Source organism: Schistocerca gregaria, chromosome 1 (genome assembly GCF_023897955.1).
Source record: "Schistocerca gregaria isolate iqSchGreg1 chromosome 1, iqSchGreg1.2, whole genome shotgun sequence".
Lineage (NCBI taxonomy): Eukaryota > Metazoa > Arthropoda > Insecta > Orthoptera > Acrididae > Schistocerca > Schistocerca gregaria.
In genome coordinates, this window is record NC_064920.1 from 350,207,693 (window position 1) to 350,222,587 (window position 14,895).

The following is a 14,895-nucleotide window of genomic DNA, read 5'->3' on the forward strand; positions in this document are numbered from 1 at the left end:
GTCGGTTAAATTTCCAGTCTGTAGCACGTTGTCTTCATGGTGTAGCAATTTTAATGGCCGGTAGTGTAATTTTCACTGGAACAATGATAATAACTTCACAAAAGTTTCTTCATCTGTTATTTGTATAGAAGTAGCCATAGTGGCAAAAAGCAATCTCGATAGGCAGGCTCTGAAGATAAATAAATGTTTGTGATACCTTTCAAGATAATCAAAGTTTGAACATGAGATTATTCATATAAATAAGTAATTGTGTGTGGTTATATAAATTTCTCAACTCAAAATCATTCCTAATACCATTGAAAGAAATGAAAAGCAATATTCCAGATATAAGGACATGTAATGCAACTCAGGTGAAAGAAGTAAAGTCTGAATGGCTCCCAAAGTGAATCTAAGTAAGATACGAGATCTGTGAAAGTCGCATGAAGTCTGGAAAGTTGGAAGTTGGAAGTTGTTATTCCAACGTGTGCTTTGCACCCTGTAAATTTCATAACCACTTGTACTGAAATCAGGTGCTGCTGAATATTTGTTATCATTTTCATGAACCACTTATTTTTTTTTTTAAATTATTGGAAGTGTTTGGCTGGATTACTGCATTGATGATCGGGAAACTACTGACCTAGATACAGTTTGTGCTAACCCTAATGTAGCCAGGTGCTGCTCAATCCACCATTGGTGGCCAAGAGCTACTAATTAAATGTGTGGTACATACTTCAACATCTAACTATGTGGGCCAGTTTACAATATTTATATGTCATTTGGAGTGAAGTAAGAAGCTGATTTGTATGCCTCATCATGGTCATTGATATCTCAGTTGTTATTCCAAATATCATTAGTTGAAGTTCAAACAATGGAAAATCCAGGATGGCATGTAAAAATATTATGGAAAGGATAGATGCTGCTCATCATACAGCGAAGATGCTGAGTTACAGATAGGCACAAAAAAAGACTGTTTCGGCCAACAGGACCTTTACTCTCTCTCTCTCTCTCTCTCTCTCTCTCTCTCGCTCTCTCTCTCTCTCTCTCTCTCTCTCTCTCTCTCTCTCTCTCTCTCTCTCTCTCTCTCTCTCACACACACACACACACACACACACACACACACACACTCTCTCAAACGCAGCTTGGATGCACATGACCACAGTCTCTAGCAGCTGAAGAGAGAGAGAGAGAGAGAGAGAGAGAGAGTGTGTGTCATATCTATTTTTGATAAAGGCCTTGTTGGTTGGAAACTTATTTCATGACAGTCTTTTTTGCATGTCAGCATCTCCGCTATATGGTGAGTAGCAATTATGCTTTTCATAATATTGTCTTAGTTAAAGTTCATGCTTCAACCATTTGAAACTACTTGTAAATAGATAAACAAAATTAGGCTTAAAATTAGTAACTATATTGTGTATTGTATTTGAGTTTGGATGCCTTTTTTACCAGATTGTTGTGGTTGCATCTAGAAATATTCTACAATCCCTTATGTATTGCTTATTAGGCTTATTAGTGTGTGCACAGAAGAGTTTAATCACTCATTCTCCTCACGTCTATATGTGAATGAAATGGGAAGCAGCTCTAATGATAAAATGGCCAGTACCTCCTGCCAAACACTTCACAGTGGTTTTCAAAGTATAGATGGAGATGTAGAAGGATGAGATTTTTAAACTGTTTGGTTATTAGTAGCAGTTCAAGTAAAATCGTTTTTAATTTAAAATTTCGTGTTAGAGTTCTTAGGTGCTTTTTTGTTCTATGACCCAACAAATGTGTGTATAAAGCCCTGTGTAATTAAAGTATGCTGCTGCAGTATGAGGAGTAAGATGATAGATAAGGGTCAGATGCATTTGCTGGATTTGTTCAGCACATGGAAGTTTTTGATTGATTGATTGATTATTATTATTATTATTATTATTATTATTATTCTTATTATTTTACTATCCCAAGACAGTATACTGCTCTTGACAATGAAGGCACACTATGAAAGGTGACTAATAAGCCACTTTTGGTCTCATGACTCGAGCAACTGCAATATGAAGCGCAAGTGTGAAATTTCTGATTTTTCTACTAAGAAAATACAGATCTATCTTTATCCTTACAGATGTCCCATTGATCTGCATCACTGTCCACTCCTCATTGCTGGTGCTACTATTAGTCAGAGTGAAACTGATTGTATCCAGGACATACACTGTTTGCCTGAAAACCTCATATATCTGAGCCATAGATCAGAAGATAAAGTGAACAAATAGTGTGTCATACAGAGACTTAAAACTTCTTATTATGTATACATTAAAATCAGTCTGTGTTCCAAAATTCCCACCACTTTAATCTCCATTTATTGTGCATTTATTATTAATAAAGAATGCTGATTTACCTTTTAATTGAGATTCTTGCTTTGGTTTTAAGTGAAAAATGCCATAAGCTTTTGCAACGATGATACTGGTTGTGTAAAAGTAGCTAAACTTTATGCTGATGTTGTTTTACTTCTTTATAGGTTCTGTATCTAGTATATTCTGAATCATATAAATCATACAATTCTCAACATGCTCTACAGGTCACTTTGTTCACTTGTGTGTAAATGGACATATCAAGTACAGGCTGATGGAATGGGAAGTTGGAGCAGTCGGTATTTCACTGAAATTGGATTGGATGATCTAATAACTGATAACTGGAGAAAAATTGGGTCAGAAGTAAAACCACCTGGTGCTCCTAGTGGAAATGGACTGTCGCGCAGAGCAGCTGCTGATCTGGGTCTACTGCCAGGCACTGCAGTTGGTACATCCATGATTGATGCTCACGCTGGAGGTCTAGGCATGATTGGTTGTTCAGCTGATGGTGTTTCTCAAGACTTTCATACCAGATTAGGTATGTGACGCAAAATATTTCTTCTGAGGGAATTGAACAGAGTCTACTGCCTTCTGAAATACTTACTTTTAAATCATATCCACAGTTTACTGAACATTAATTACTTACAAATGTTATCTTAAATTCAAGCTAATCACTAGATTAGTTTCCATAAGAACAAGTCAACATTTTTATTTTTTAAGTTCACTAGGCTTACATTGGCAGAGCACTTGCTTGTGAAGTGCAAAGGTCCTGATTTTGAGTCTTGGTCTGGCACACAGTTTCAGCCTGCCAGGAAGTTTCATGAAAGCTGTAACTTTCATCTTTCAGTGTGATGAATTTTCTATTTTTCTTGTGTTAAAGACTAGTATTTATTGTCATATTTATATGACTTCACCTCTGTCTCTGCCTGTTGCTGTTTTTCACTTACAGTGTAGCTTTTCCTATATGGTCATGTTTCATATTACTAACATCCATATATTCAATTTATGAAGTTCATTCAGATTTAAGTAGGACTTCAGTGCCATGAACATGAGAATAGTCTGAAGTAGTGTGGTGTTGAGGGGAGATACATAGAGATTCACCTCCATTTAAACTTATACAAAAGAATCTGAAATAATGACTTCTTGACAGCTCAGTGTGGTTAGGCTTAACTAGTAGGATTGTTCACATAATTTGTAGGCTTCTTTGATATCATAATGTGTCAGCAAGGTGGATTCTATGTAAGTGATGTAGACATAAATATTTGTTTAGGCATCTGTTAGTGGCATTTGATTTAGTTTGTGGAAGAAGGAGAGAGATTTTTATGACAAATTGTAACCTCTCTCTAGACATAACTCTATCACTATAAGCCAGAGAAAAAAGAATTAAATTGAGAGCAGATAGGAAGAATTCCAGTTAAGGTTCATCCAGCAACATAGACAAAGTTGGCTCAATGATTATGACTCTAGATTTTCTAAAATTTATTAAAGCAGCTGCCATGATGATTCCTTTGATAATGACATCCCCATCACAGTCCAACCAGAGCTTGTGTTTTGTCTTTAATAACTGTATCACTGACTGGACATTAAGCTGTGATATTCAACCCATACCTTCTTATTCCACCAACAGGGAAATTTGTATAAACTCTATTTTGGGACTGAAAAAAAAATTGTTTCTCATTGATTTTCTCTTTATGAGTGAAGAATGAGATATAAAGGACACTTCTGCAAATCTGTATACAGTTGGGAAGAATGCCAAAAAATCATTTCTGACATTCTGTTCTATCATGACAATGGACTGCTATATGTGCAGCAGATTTAACCAGTGGTATATTCTATGAGTGTACCAAGGTCTGTGAATGGGGGGATTTGGGTTGTCGTTGCACAGTTTGTGTGACTGTTTCATGTGGATAATGAAACAGGTGAGAGATTATGTGACAAATGTTTGTGGCACAGCACTCAGTATCCATTACATGTTCTGGCATTACTAAAATGATTTGAATTGATACATGTGTCTGTTTGATGAGGACAAAATGTGAGTTCTGTTAGGAATTAGGAAAGATTTTCTTCAGACAGGTGGGGGAGGGTGCAGCAATTGCCCCTTACTGGGTATGTCCCTTATGAATTCTCTGGACACCTATTGAACAGTCTCTTTACAACTGTGAATTAATATGTAACTTGCACATGTGTGGGCAACAGAAAAAGGTAAGTGAGAACAAACATTCATCAGTAACAAGGCAGGTGGATAGTATTTGTGCAATTGGCAGTTGGAATGTTTTCCTTTGATGAAGGGATCAAGTAGTAGCATTGTCACATCATAACCACAGTTGAGTTCAAATTTGGAAATAGGTTTATCAGTGATGTATCACATTTAGTACTGAAAGCTTATTTATTACTAATACCAGCACACAGCCAGATTAGAGCTGGACTCCTTGGTAGAGAGTGCTGCTATTTATACAAACATTGAATAGTCCAGAATATACAAACTTTACAAAAGTAAGAAATTTCAGGAACCTTCCAGTAATTATGAATACAAAATAACAAATAATTGCTGGTGATTGGAACTGAAGACCTGCAGTATGCCAACAAGTAGTGCTAATTGTTACTTCACACTGCATGCAGCACAGCCTGTAGCATTGCTCCATCTCCTGGAGAAACTGTGACCTACTGTTTCAGAAGTTCACATTGCATCTGACTACAACCATGGATTTAGATCTTGTCAAGTATCCTCTGTATGGCAGTGCTGTCAGATCCTCACTTTTGGTGGTGTGGTCACATCCTTCTCGCTGTGATGGGCATCAGAAGTCAGCTACTCCCATCAAAGCTTCATGATCCTAGAGTGGGTCTTAAGTTTCCTTGAATGAGAATCCCCTATCATCAGTCTGCACCTCTTGACTTTAGTAGGACTTCATACAGAACACAGAGGACATCGATGATGTGTCTGTGGTTTTGTGTTCTTGATGAAGGGTCATAATCCTCAACTTCACATTTGGTGTCTGACAATAGTAACATTTTCAATAGTCTCAACTTGCAAACAGCTGTAAAAATTCATACCAGATGTCCTGAGCTATATCTTACTGGCCAGTGCTTGTGGTTATAGTGCTGTCAATCTTTTTCTTGGGCAACCACGGTCTGTATGCGAGCCAGCTTTCTTTCTCTTTTGATACTGGTGATGAGATGTTTTACACAGTCATCCTAAGTGTCTTTTTATTGAAATGGGAACAATGTACCCATTGTTATTTTAGCCGTGTGACCTTGGAGCAGAAAGAATAGTGTGAAGCCTTTAGTGTGTGTCTCACTGTGTAGTATGCAAATGTCACAACAGGCAGTATTGTATCTGAATCTGTTTTCAACATCAACATATATTGAGAGATTATCTTATTGAAGCATTCTGCGAGGCCGTTCGTCGATGGTTGGTAGGCAGCTGTCGTGCTGTGGGTGACGTCTCAATGTGAAATCACCTCTGATACTAGTCTCAATCAGGGAAATGTGTCTTATATTCAAATTTCTGTGTTTTATATGTTATACTTTCTGACATGTTCCACACCCATGAGAATAATCTCATTTTTGGGTCTGTGGAATGAAAATTGAATGTAATCTAATCTAAGTTCAAAAGATTCGCTTGATCAGAGATCATGACACAGGGTGCACCATGTTTCAAAATGAAAAGTCGAGGATGGAATGTAACAGTACTACGAAAAAGATAGTTGCTACTAACCACATAGCGGAGAAGCTGAATTGCAGATAGGTACAACAAAAAGACTGTCAGAAAGTGAGCTCTCAGCTAACAAGGCCTTTGTCGAAAATAGACAACACGAACATGCATGCACACGTGCGCACACACACACACACACACACACACACACACACACACACACACACACACACACACACACACACAGTCTCTGGCAGCTGAAGCCATACTGTGAGCAGCAGCACATGAGGGGAGAGGCAACCGGGTGGTGGGAGTAAGGAGGAGGCTGGGGTGGGGAGGGGGAGGGATAGCAGGGCATGGGTGGGGGATGGTAAAGTGCTGCCTGTGGGAGTGAGCAAGGATGATGCGTGGGAGAGGGTAGGGCAGCTAGGTGCAATTGGGAAGTTAGACAGAGGACAGTGTAAGGGGGAAGGGGGGAGGGATAGTGGAGAAGGAGAGAAGCAAAAAGACTGGATGCATTGGTGAAGCAGAGGGCTGTGTAGTGCTGGAATAGGAACAGGGAAGGGGCTAGATGGGTAAGGACAATGACAAAAGACAATTGAGGCCAGCAGGGTTATGGAAAAGTATGATATATTACAGGGAGAGTTCCCATCTGCACAGTTCAGAAAATCTGGTGTTGGTGGGAAGGATCCAGTTGGTACAGGCTGTGAAGCAGTCATTGAAATGAAGAATGTCATGTTGGCAGCATTCTCAGCAGCAGGATGTTCCAGCTGTTTCTTGGCCATGATTTATCAGTGGCAACTCAGCATCTCTACTATATGGCAAGTAGCAAGTATCCTTATCATAATGCTGTTAGGTTTCAAAATGGTGTCTTCTACAAGTAACCTTGCAGTGTCTGGACTTTCGGCAGTCAGCACATCTTTGACGACAGCATAACTTGTGAGATAGTCAGTGCAGATTATTGTCCATCAGTTCTTGCTTTTTACTTTATGACTCACTAAGGTGTCAATTACAATTTCGTGAAATAGTGCTGCTGTAGGCAGAATTGGCACCAGATGCTCAGGAGGTAACGACAGCATAACTTGTGAGATAGTCAGTGCAGATTATTGTCCATCAGTTCTTGCTTTTTACTTTATGACTCACTAAGGTGTCAATTACAATTTCGTGAAATAGTGCTGCTGTAGGCAGAATTGGCACCAGATGCTCAGGAGGTAATTGTGGTTAGTGGATCTGTCACTTGCATTCATTACAGTGGCTCACATAGTGTCCTTAACAAATGAGTAGAGACTTGGCCAATGATATATATATCATCAGGTGTATGTGCGGATGGATATGTGTGTGTGTGTGCGCGAGTGTACACCTGTCCTTTTTTTCCCCTAAGGGAAGTCTTTCCGCTCCCGGGATTGGAATGACTCCTTACCCTCTCCCTTAAAACCCACATCCTTTCATTTTTCCCTCTCCTTCCCTCTTTCCTGACGAAGCAACTGCCAGTTGCGAAAGCTTGTAATTCTGTGTGTGTGTTTGTGTGTTTCGTTCATGTGCCTGTCTGCCGGCGCTTTCCCGCTTGGTAAGTCTTGGAATCTTTGTTTTTAATATATATATATATATATATATATATATATGTGTGTGTGTGTGTGTGTGTGTGTGTGTGTGTGTTATTCTGTCAAGATTCTTAATGAATCCTAGGTAATCAGATGGTGGAACATCATGGAAAAGCATCAATATAGCTGGCTGTAGATGAGCTTGGGTGGTGAGCACTCATTTCTGCCCCATCAGATCATTGTTCATCTTTTAGAATGTTCGATTTATTAATTGGATTTCTCCTTTGGTTGGGCTTTCCATTCATCAAGACTTCTGTGTTTTTCAGCAATGCTAGATCTTCCCTCTGCTCAGCAGCAATGCCTTTCAGTGCAGCAGTGACTGAGATTTCATCCATGCAGCTGTCATCCACCAAAGGTTTCATTGAAAGGCAGTCAACATCCTTGGGTTAGCATCTGATTTTGTATAACACTATCATGTCACACTTCCAAAGCCTCAGTGCTCATCTCACCAGTCGACCTGATGGATCCTTCAAGCTAATCAGCCTGCATAGAAAATGACAGTCTGTCATAACAGTGAACAGTTTGCCAAATAAATACAGCCAGAACTTGTTGCTGATTCAAATATCTGCAAGGCACTCTTTCTCAGTTGTAGAGTGCTCTGGAAGCATAATCTGTCAAATTTTCAGCACCTTCTTGAATTTCTACTAAAACAGGATCTGTCCTATAACTGCTAGCATTTGATGTGAACTTCTGTCTTGGCACTCTTATCATACATTGCTAGGGCAAGAGATGTTAGTGCCTCCTTAACGACATGGAAACATCTTTCTTGTCTACCATTCCAGGAGAATTTGGTATATCCATGCAGTGATTCTTCTACAGAAATCCATTGTGGGTCACAGGTAGTATGAGCAAATTCTGAGAAAATTTTTCACATTACAGATGTGCTGAAGAATCTCATAATCTGTTAGTGCTCTTATTTTCTCTGGATGAGGATGGACTCGATTGCCATTAACTAGGTGCGTAAAGGCTTTGGTCAATGAAGAGGCACATTTTAGAATTCGGGTTGAGGTACGCAGCCTGAACACACATCAACTTGGTTGTCAGGTGGCTTATATGTTCTTCAAATGACTTAGAAAAAATTACACTCTCATTCACATAACTGAGACATGTTGTCCACTTAATGGATCGAAGCAGATTGTCCATCATACGCTCAAATGTGATTGGAGCATTACTGTCAGAATCACATACCTCTGAACTCACAGAGGTTGGGTGTTATGAAGGCAGGCTTTTCCTGATCAGCCTTATCAACCTGGATTTAGCTGTAGCCTGTTCACTTTTCCATAGTTGAGAAATACCTCATTCCTTTCAAACACTCTAGCATGTTAGCAATTCACAGCAATGGGAAGACACTTGTTTCGGGAGTCTGTTCAATCATCAGTAGTTGACACAGAAATGTCATGTGCCATTGTTCTTCTTCACGAGGACCACAGGGGATGACCAAGAATTCCATGAGGGTATAATGATGTCATCTTGTGTTATGTGCTCCACTTCCTCCCACATTATGTGTCATTCAACTGGTGACATCCTATATGTTCACTGACTAACTGGTAGATGCTCATAAGTATTGACATGGTTTTTCACCATTTGCTGCTTGGTCTAACTTTTCTCTACTCTGGATTTGAAGGCATCTGAAAACTGAGGAAGAATGGATAATACTTATGGACATTTTCCTATGGTCAGATCGGATCCTATTGGCAGTTCGATAGTAACTTTCTCCACTGTATCATCTATAGTAGACCATAGTTCTTAATCGATGACACTGAGCTGCCCATCCTGGACTGGTTTGGCTATTCCTGCCTTTACATATGAGTTGTGGCTGACCCAAAATTGTCCTTGACTACCTGTAATGCTTATGATCATCGGTGGTTTCTTTTGTGAGCCTGATAAGCTTTTTACAATTGACAAAAGCATCACAGTTTAACTGAGCGTCTAGATTAGTGACTAGAACTCATCACAGTAATCTTTGTTATTTGTGATTGTTGGAATAGTTTGTCAATCTGGAGCTCTGATGATCCAAACTCTTACAACTGCTTGCAATGCCTGCAAGAAGCCCCATCTGAGAATAAGATCATGACTACATTCTGTTAAAACAACAAAATTGAAGGTATGATTCCTGTCATTGGTTGTTATACTTGCAATAAATTTTCATGTTGGCTGGATGTATTTTCCTATGTGACCTACAGCACAATCACTATCATACAACAGAACATAGTCTTTTTTATCTGGTGATGTTGAGCATTTAAAATTACGGAGAAAGAACTCCGAGTCGACTAGTGTCTGGAAAGGTTCTTCAATGAGATTTCCCAACATCTTGGTAACTGTCTTCCGTGGAGGGTTTTCATTTGTGGTGGCCTCGCCTCCATGGATGATTGCCTCATGTAGTTTTCCTGAATTCAGTGGGTAGGTGGATTGCTTATACCTCTGTATGACAATGGGGAACAGATATGGCATATTGTGAAGTGATATCGTCTGCGATAAGGCGTTGGGCCTTGTACAAGAAGTCAACTTTTGATCATTTTCAGTTGAATTGTGTTTATAGGGTTCATATGGCAGCATAATAGCTATCAACCATTTGTATTTTTTCTCTGTGATAGTGTACAATGTGTCCAGGATGTCCACAGTGGAAAATTATCAGTGTGTTGTCCTTCATCCTCCAAATGACTGTTCATTTGCAGGGCATTATGCTTGGTGGTGGTGACAGTGGTACCTCCATTGGTTGGAAGCTAGGTTGTCAGTGGTTGTGGTGTAAGCCTACGTTGATAGTCCATTCTTCATGGTACATTTGACTGGCGGTAGAGAGGGTGCTAAAGATCAATACAGCTCTTCTTCTATATTATCTATTACCTCCAGATGTGTAGAGTTGACATTCTTGGATGCTATCTCTTGTGTTCTTGGTTTGACATTTCTGGCTGTCATAACCTGCTGTATCTTTTCTCTCACTACATGGTGTATGAGAGAGGCAAAGTTGAAACTGTATTCCACAACTGCCATAAGGCCCACCTTCTGGAGTCAGTCACACTTTTTTCATTCAACTCGTTTCTGTTGCATTTCCTCAATATGATGACACCACTTGCTGAATTCCTTGACTGTTGTGACATCCTTTAGCAGAAGAGCTTGGTTCATGTCTTCTGCAACTGCTTTCATCAAGTGTGAGATTTTGCCAGCGTCTGTCATATTTTCCCCAGAGGGCTCATGTGTGTGGTGAGTACGGGGCCCTGAGCTATTGGAGCCTTCCTTCTTTCCCGGGCTGCATTTCCTTCCCCTTCCCCTCCTTTCCTGTCCTTGCTCCTTCCCCTCTGCCCTCTCCTGTCCATCTCTTGGTGTCCTTGTTTATGTTGGCCCCGCCATCCCTCTGGTTATGGCTTTGCGATTTGGCTTTGTTGAGTAATTACCTCCACCTTTTATCATTCTCTGGTCCCCCTCTGGGGTTTGATCTCCATTACTAAATTTCTATTCTGTAGTTTGAGCCATTGGGGAAGAGCACCTTACTTAGTGTCTTGGCATGTTCCCTCCTAGTTCCATCCATCTTTTCCTTCACATCATTGTCTGATGCTAGGGTACATAGCCAGCACATAACCAGCCCGTGTGGTGGGGTCGCTATGTACCCTTTTGGCTGAGCCCCCTGAAAACACAGGGATCACACTTCTGCGACCTCCTCATGTAAGCCTAGGCTTGGTTGCTTGTCATCCTGGATAATTGGAACTGAGGGCAATGGCTGCTGTGCCAGACGGCCCGTGCTGTGGCTGGGTGGTGCCCATGGGGGGAGCCCCTGATCGGAGTGGGTGATATCAGGGCAGATGCTATGCAAATAAAACGCATATGGGTCCAGAACTCTGGCTGTTCTTCTATGGCCATCTCTTTGAATGGAAATGATTCTTTTAGTGCTGCTTCTTCTGCCCCTTCGGCCTTCCCTTCCATGGCTACCCCCAGGGAGGAGGGTCAGGCTTGTCAGCTTGGGGCAAAACCTTTCCCCCGCTATTTGGTTTGCACCAGGACTGATGGGGATACTTTCACTAATACCAAACCTTATTTTTTGTGGAACACATTGAAGACAAGTTTGGTGAAGTGGACTCTCTGAGCAAGATGCGGTCAGGTTCGTTGTTTATCAAAACTGCTTCAGCTGCCAAGTCTGCGACTCTTTGTGCCTGTGACCATCTTGGCACAATTCTTCTGTCCATTACCCCCCCCCCCCCCCCCCCCTCACACACACACCAGTCTTTGAACATGGTTTAAGGTGTAATTTTTCACAGGGACGTCATCCTTCAAACTGGTGAGGAACTTTGGCACAATCTAGGACAGTGGGATGTTCACTTCATTCGGCGTGTTCAGAAGGGCCCGAAGGACAATTGCATTGATATTGGTGCCTTTATCCTGGCCTTTGAAGGGGATACCCTCCCTGAGAAGGTCAAGATTATGGTTTATTGATGTGACATGAAGCTGTACATCCCACCACCTATGAGACGTTTTAAGTGTTTGCGTTTTGGACACGTCTTCCCACTGTTCGCAGACCCCTCTCTGTGGTGACTGTGGACATCCACTCCATGTGGGGAGTTCCTGTGTCCCTCCTCCTGTGTGTGTTAATTGTCGTGGCAATCATTCTCCACATTCACCGGATTGCCCAGCTTATAAGAAGGAAAAGAAGGTACAGGAGTATAAGTCCCTTGATCGTCTAATGTACACTGAGGCTTGTAAGAAGAATGCACATCTTCATCCTGTGACAGTGATGTCTAGCTATGATTTAGTTACATCTTCACCCCTTCCTCCCCATTCCTTACCTCAATCCCCTCCCCCCTCTCCCATGCGGTTCCCATGCCCTTCTGTGCGGGTGCCGCTCCCCCTCCCAGCTGGAGAAGTGTTCAGTGTCTGCTGGTCAAGAGTGCCCCTCCCAGGACCACCCCCCCCCCCCCCACCCCCCTTCTGGCACCTTCAAGGCCAATGGTGTGTTGCCACACGACGACCACGAGAACCACGGTCTGTGGGCCCCCAGGTCGCTCACTCTCTTTCTGTTCCAGATGTTGCTGCATCTGGCTCCCTTTTGCAGCACAGCCCTCCTCGATCTCAAATACAAAAGAACGGCGGCATGACTGGATTTAGCCTGTTCACCCCGCATTTGAATCATCATTCTGTGGTTATCCAATGGAAATGTAATGGATATTACCGTCACATTCCAGAGTTGAAATCCGTTATTTTGTTTTACTCTGCAGCTTGTGTGGTTCTACAGGAATCTCATTTTACTGATGATCACTCACAGACCCTCTGTGGATTTCGAGCTTACTGTCGAAATCGGGTTGGCCTCCTGCGGGCCTCTGGTGGCATTTGTACATTGGTCTGTATGGGCGTTGCTAGCACATGGATTCCTCTTCAAACTACATTGGAAGTGGTTGCTGTTAGGGTCCACCTGGACTCTGGGGTCACAGTTTGCAATCTTTATCTCCCTCCTGACAGGACTCTTACACCTGCTGCCTTAACTGCCCTTCTTCAGCAACTTCCTCCTCCCTTCCTCCTTCTCAGGGATTTTAATGGTCATCGTCCCTTGTGGGGCAGTGCATTTCCATCTAGTCGGGGTCTCCTCATGGACCAGTTTCTTGCAGACCATGACTTGTGCCTTCTTAATGATGGCTCCCCTACCCATTTCAGTGCCAGTCATGGTACTTTTTCTGCCATCGATCTTTCTCTTTCTTATCCCTCCGTCCTCCCTTTATTACACTGATCACCAGACGACGACCTACATGATAGTGACCACTTCCCATTGATTCTCTCACTCCCTGATGGGCAGGTTACCTCATTGGCCTTTCCAATGTGCCAATTGGCCTCTGTATACTGCACAGGTTGTTTTTTCTTTCTCTTTGTTGGGTTGTATTGATGATGTCCTATGTGACGTGTCTGATGCGATTGTTTGTGCTGTTAGGCTTTAGGCTTGCAGTGCCAAGCTCATCTGGGCCATTTCGCCATTGGCAAGTCCCATGGTGGAGTACGCCATTGCTATTGCCATCCACGATTGCTGTTGAGCTTTGCAGTACCTTAAGAAGCACCCATCCACTGCCAAACTTACTACCTGTAAACCTCTTTGCGCCAAAGCTCTTTATTTAATCAAAAGGAACAAACAGGTGTGTTGGGAACTCTTTGTTTCTTCCCTCAGTTCTACTGTCCCTATGTCATGGGTATGGACTACACTATGCTCTCTCCAAGGTTGCCATTGGCAGTCTACCCTCCTGGGCCTTGCCCTCTAGGATGGCCTTTGCATGGACCCATTGATTCTTGTGGATCATCATGCGACTAATTTTGCCACAACATTGTCATCAACCTCCTATCTGACTGCTTTTCTTCACCAGAAACAGCAGGCTGAAGCTTTCGCCTTACATTTTACCCCTTGTCAGTCAGAATCTTACAATGAACCTTTTACTGAATGTAAACTTCTTTCCGCACTTTCTTCTTCTCATGATACAGCCCCTGGCCCAGACCCCATTCATAACCAATTGCTTCAACATCTCAGTGCTCCACAATGACAACATCTTCTCCAGGTGCTTAACTGTATTTGGCTGCAGGGTGACTTCTCTTTTCAATCCTACTGTCTCGCTTGGACTATGGTTGTCAAGTTTATGGTTCGGCTGCTCCTTCCACACTGTGCCTCCTGGATCCGGTCCACCACTATGGTATCCATTTGTCCCCGGTGCCTTCCCTACTAACCCTGTTGATACTCTCCTGGTTGAAGCAGGGATCCCCACCCCTTTTCTGTTCGGTGGTCCCAGCTTCTGGTTTCTTATGCAATCATTGTCTGTTCCTCTCCCACTCATCCTTCCTAGTCTATCCTGTACCCAGGCCAAGGATGTCACCCAATGTCAGGCGAGTAATGGGGCCCCTTAGGGATATGGCAGCAAGAGAGGGGAAGAAAACCAATGTGCACTCCGTGTGCATACCAGGGGGAGTCATTCCAGATGTGGAAAGGGTCCTTCCGATTGCCATGAAGGGTACAGGTGCACCCATCTGCAGGTGGTCGCTCATGTCGGCACCAATGATGTGTGTCGCTATGGATTGGAGGAAATCCTCTCTGGCTTCCGGCGGCTATCTGATTTGGTGAAGACTGCCAGTCTCACTAGCGGGATGAAAGCAGAGCTCACCATCTGCAGCATCGTCGACAGGACTGACTGCGGACCTTTGGTACAGAGCCGAGTGGAGGGTCTGAATCAGAGGCTGAGACGGTTCTGTGACCATGTGGGCTGCAGATTCCTCGACTTGCGCCATAGGGTGGTGGGGTTTCGGGTTCCGCTGGATAGGTCAGGAGTCCACTACACGCAGCAAGCGGCTACAGGGGTAGCAGGGGCTGTGAGACATGGACTGG

General features: G+C 42.6%; 1 protein-coding gene across 2 annotated transcripts in view; it reads left to right on the top strand.

Annotated features, from left to right (window-relative positions):
• LOC126345210 (FGGY carbohydrate kinase domain-containing protein) overlaps nt 1–14,895 on the top strand; it is a 134,022-nt gene that overhangs the window by 50,529 nt on the left and 68,598 nt on the right. For both annotated transcript variants that reach the window (XM_050002083.1, XM_050002084.1), the window contains exon 5: nt 2,531–2,841. In XM_050002083.1, the coding sequence (XP_049858040.1) occupies nt 2,531–2,841 (311 nt within the window). The remainder of the gene's footprint in view (nt 1–2,530; nt 2,842–14,895) is intronic.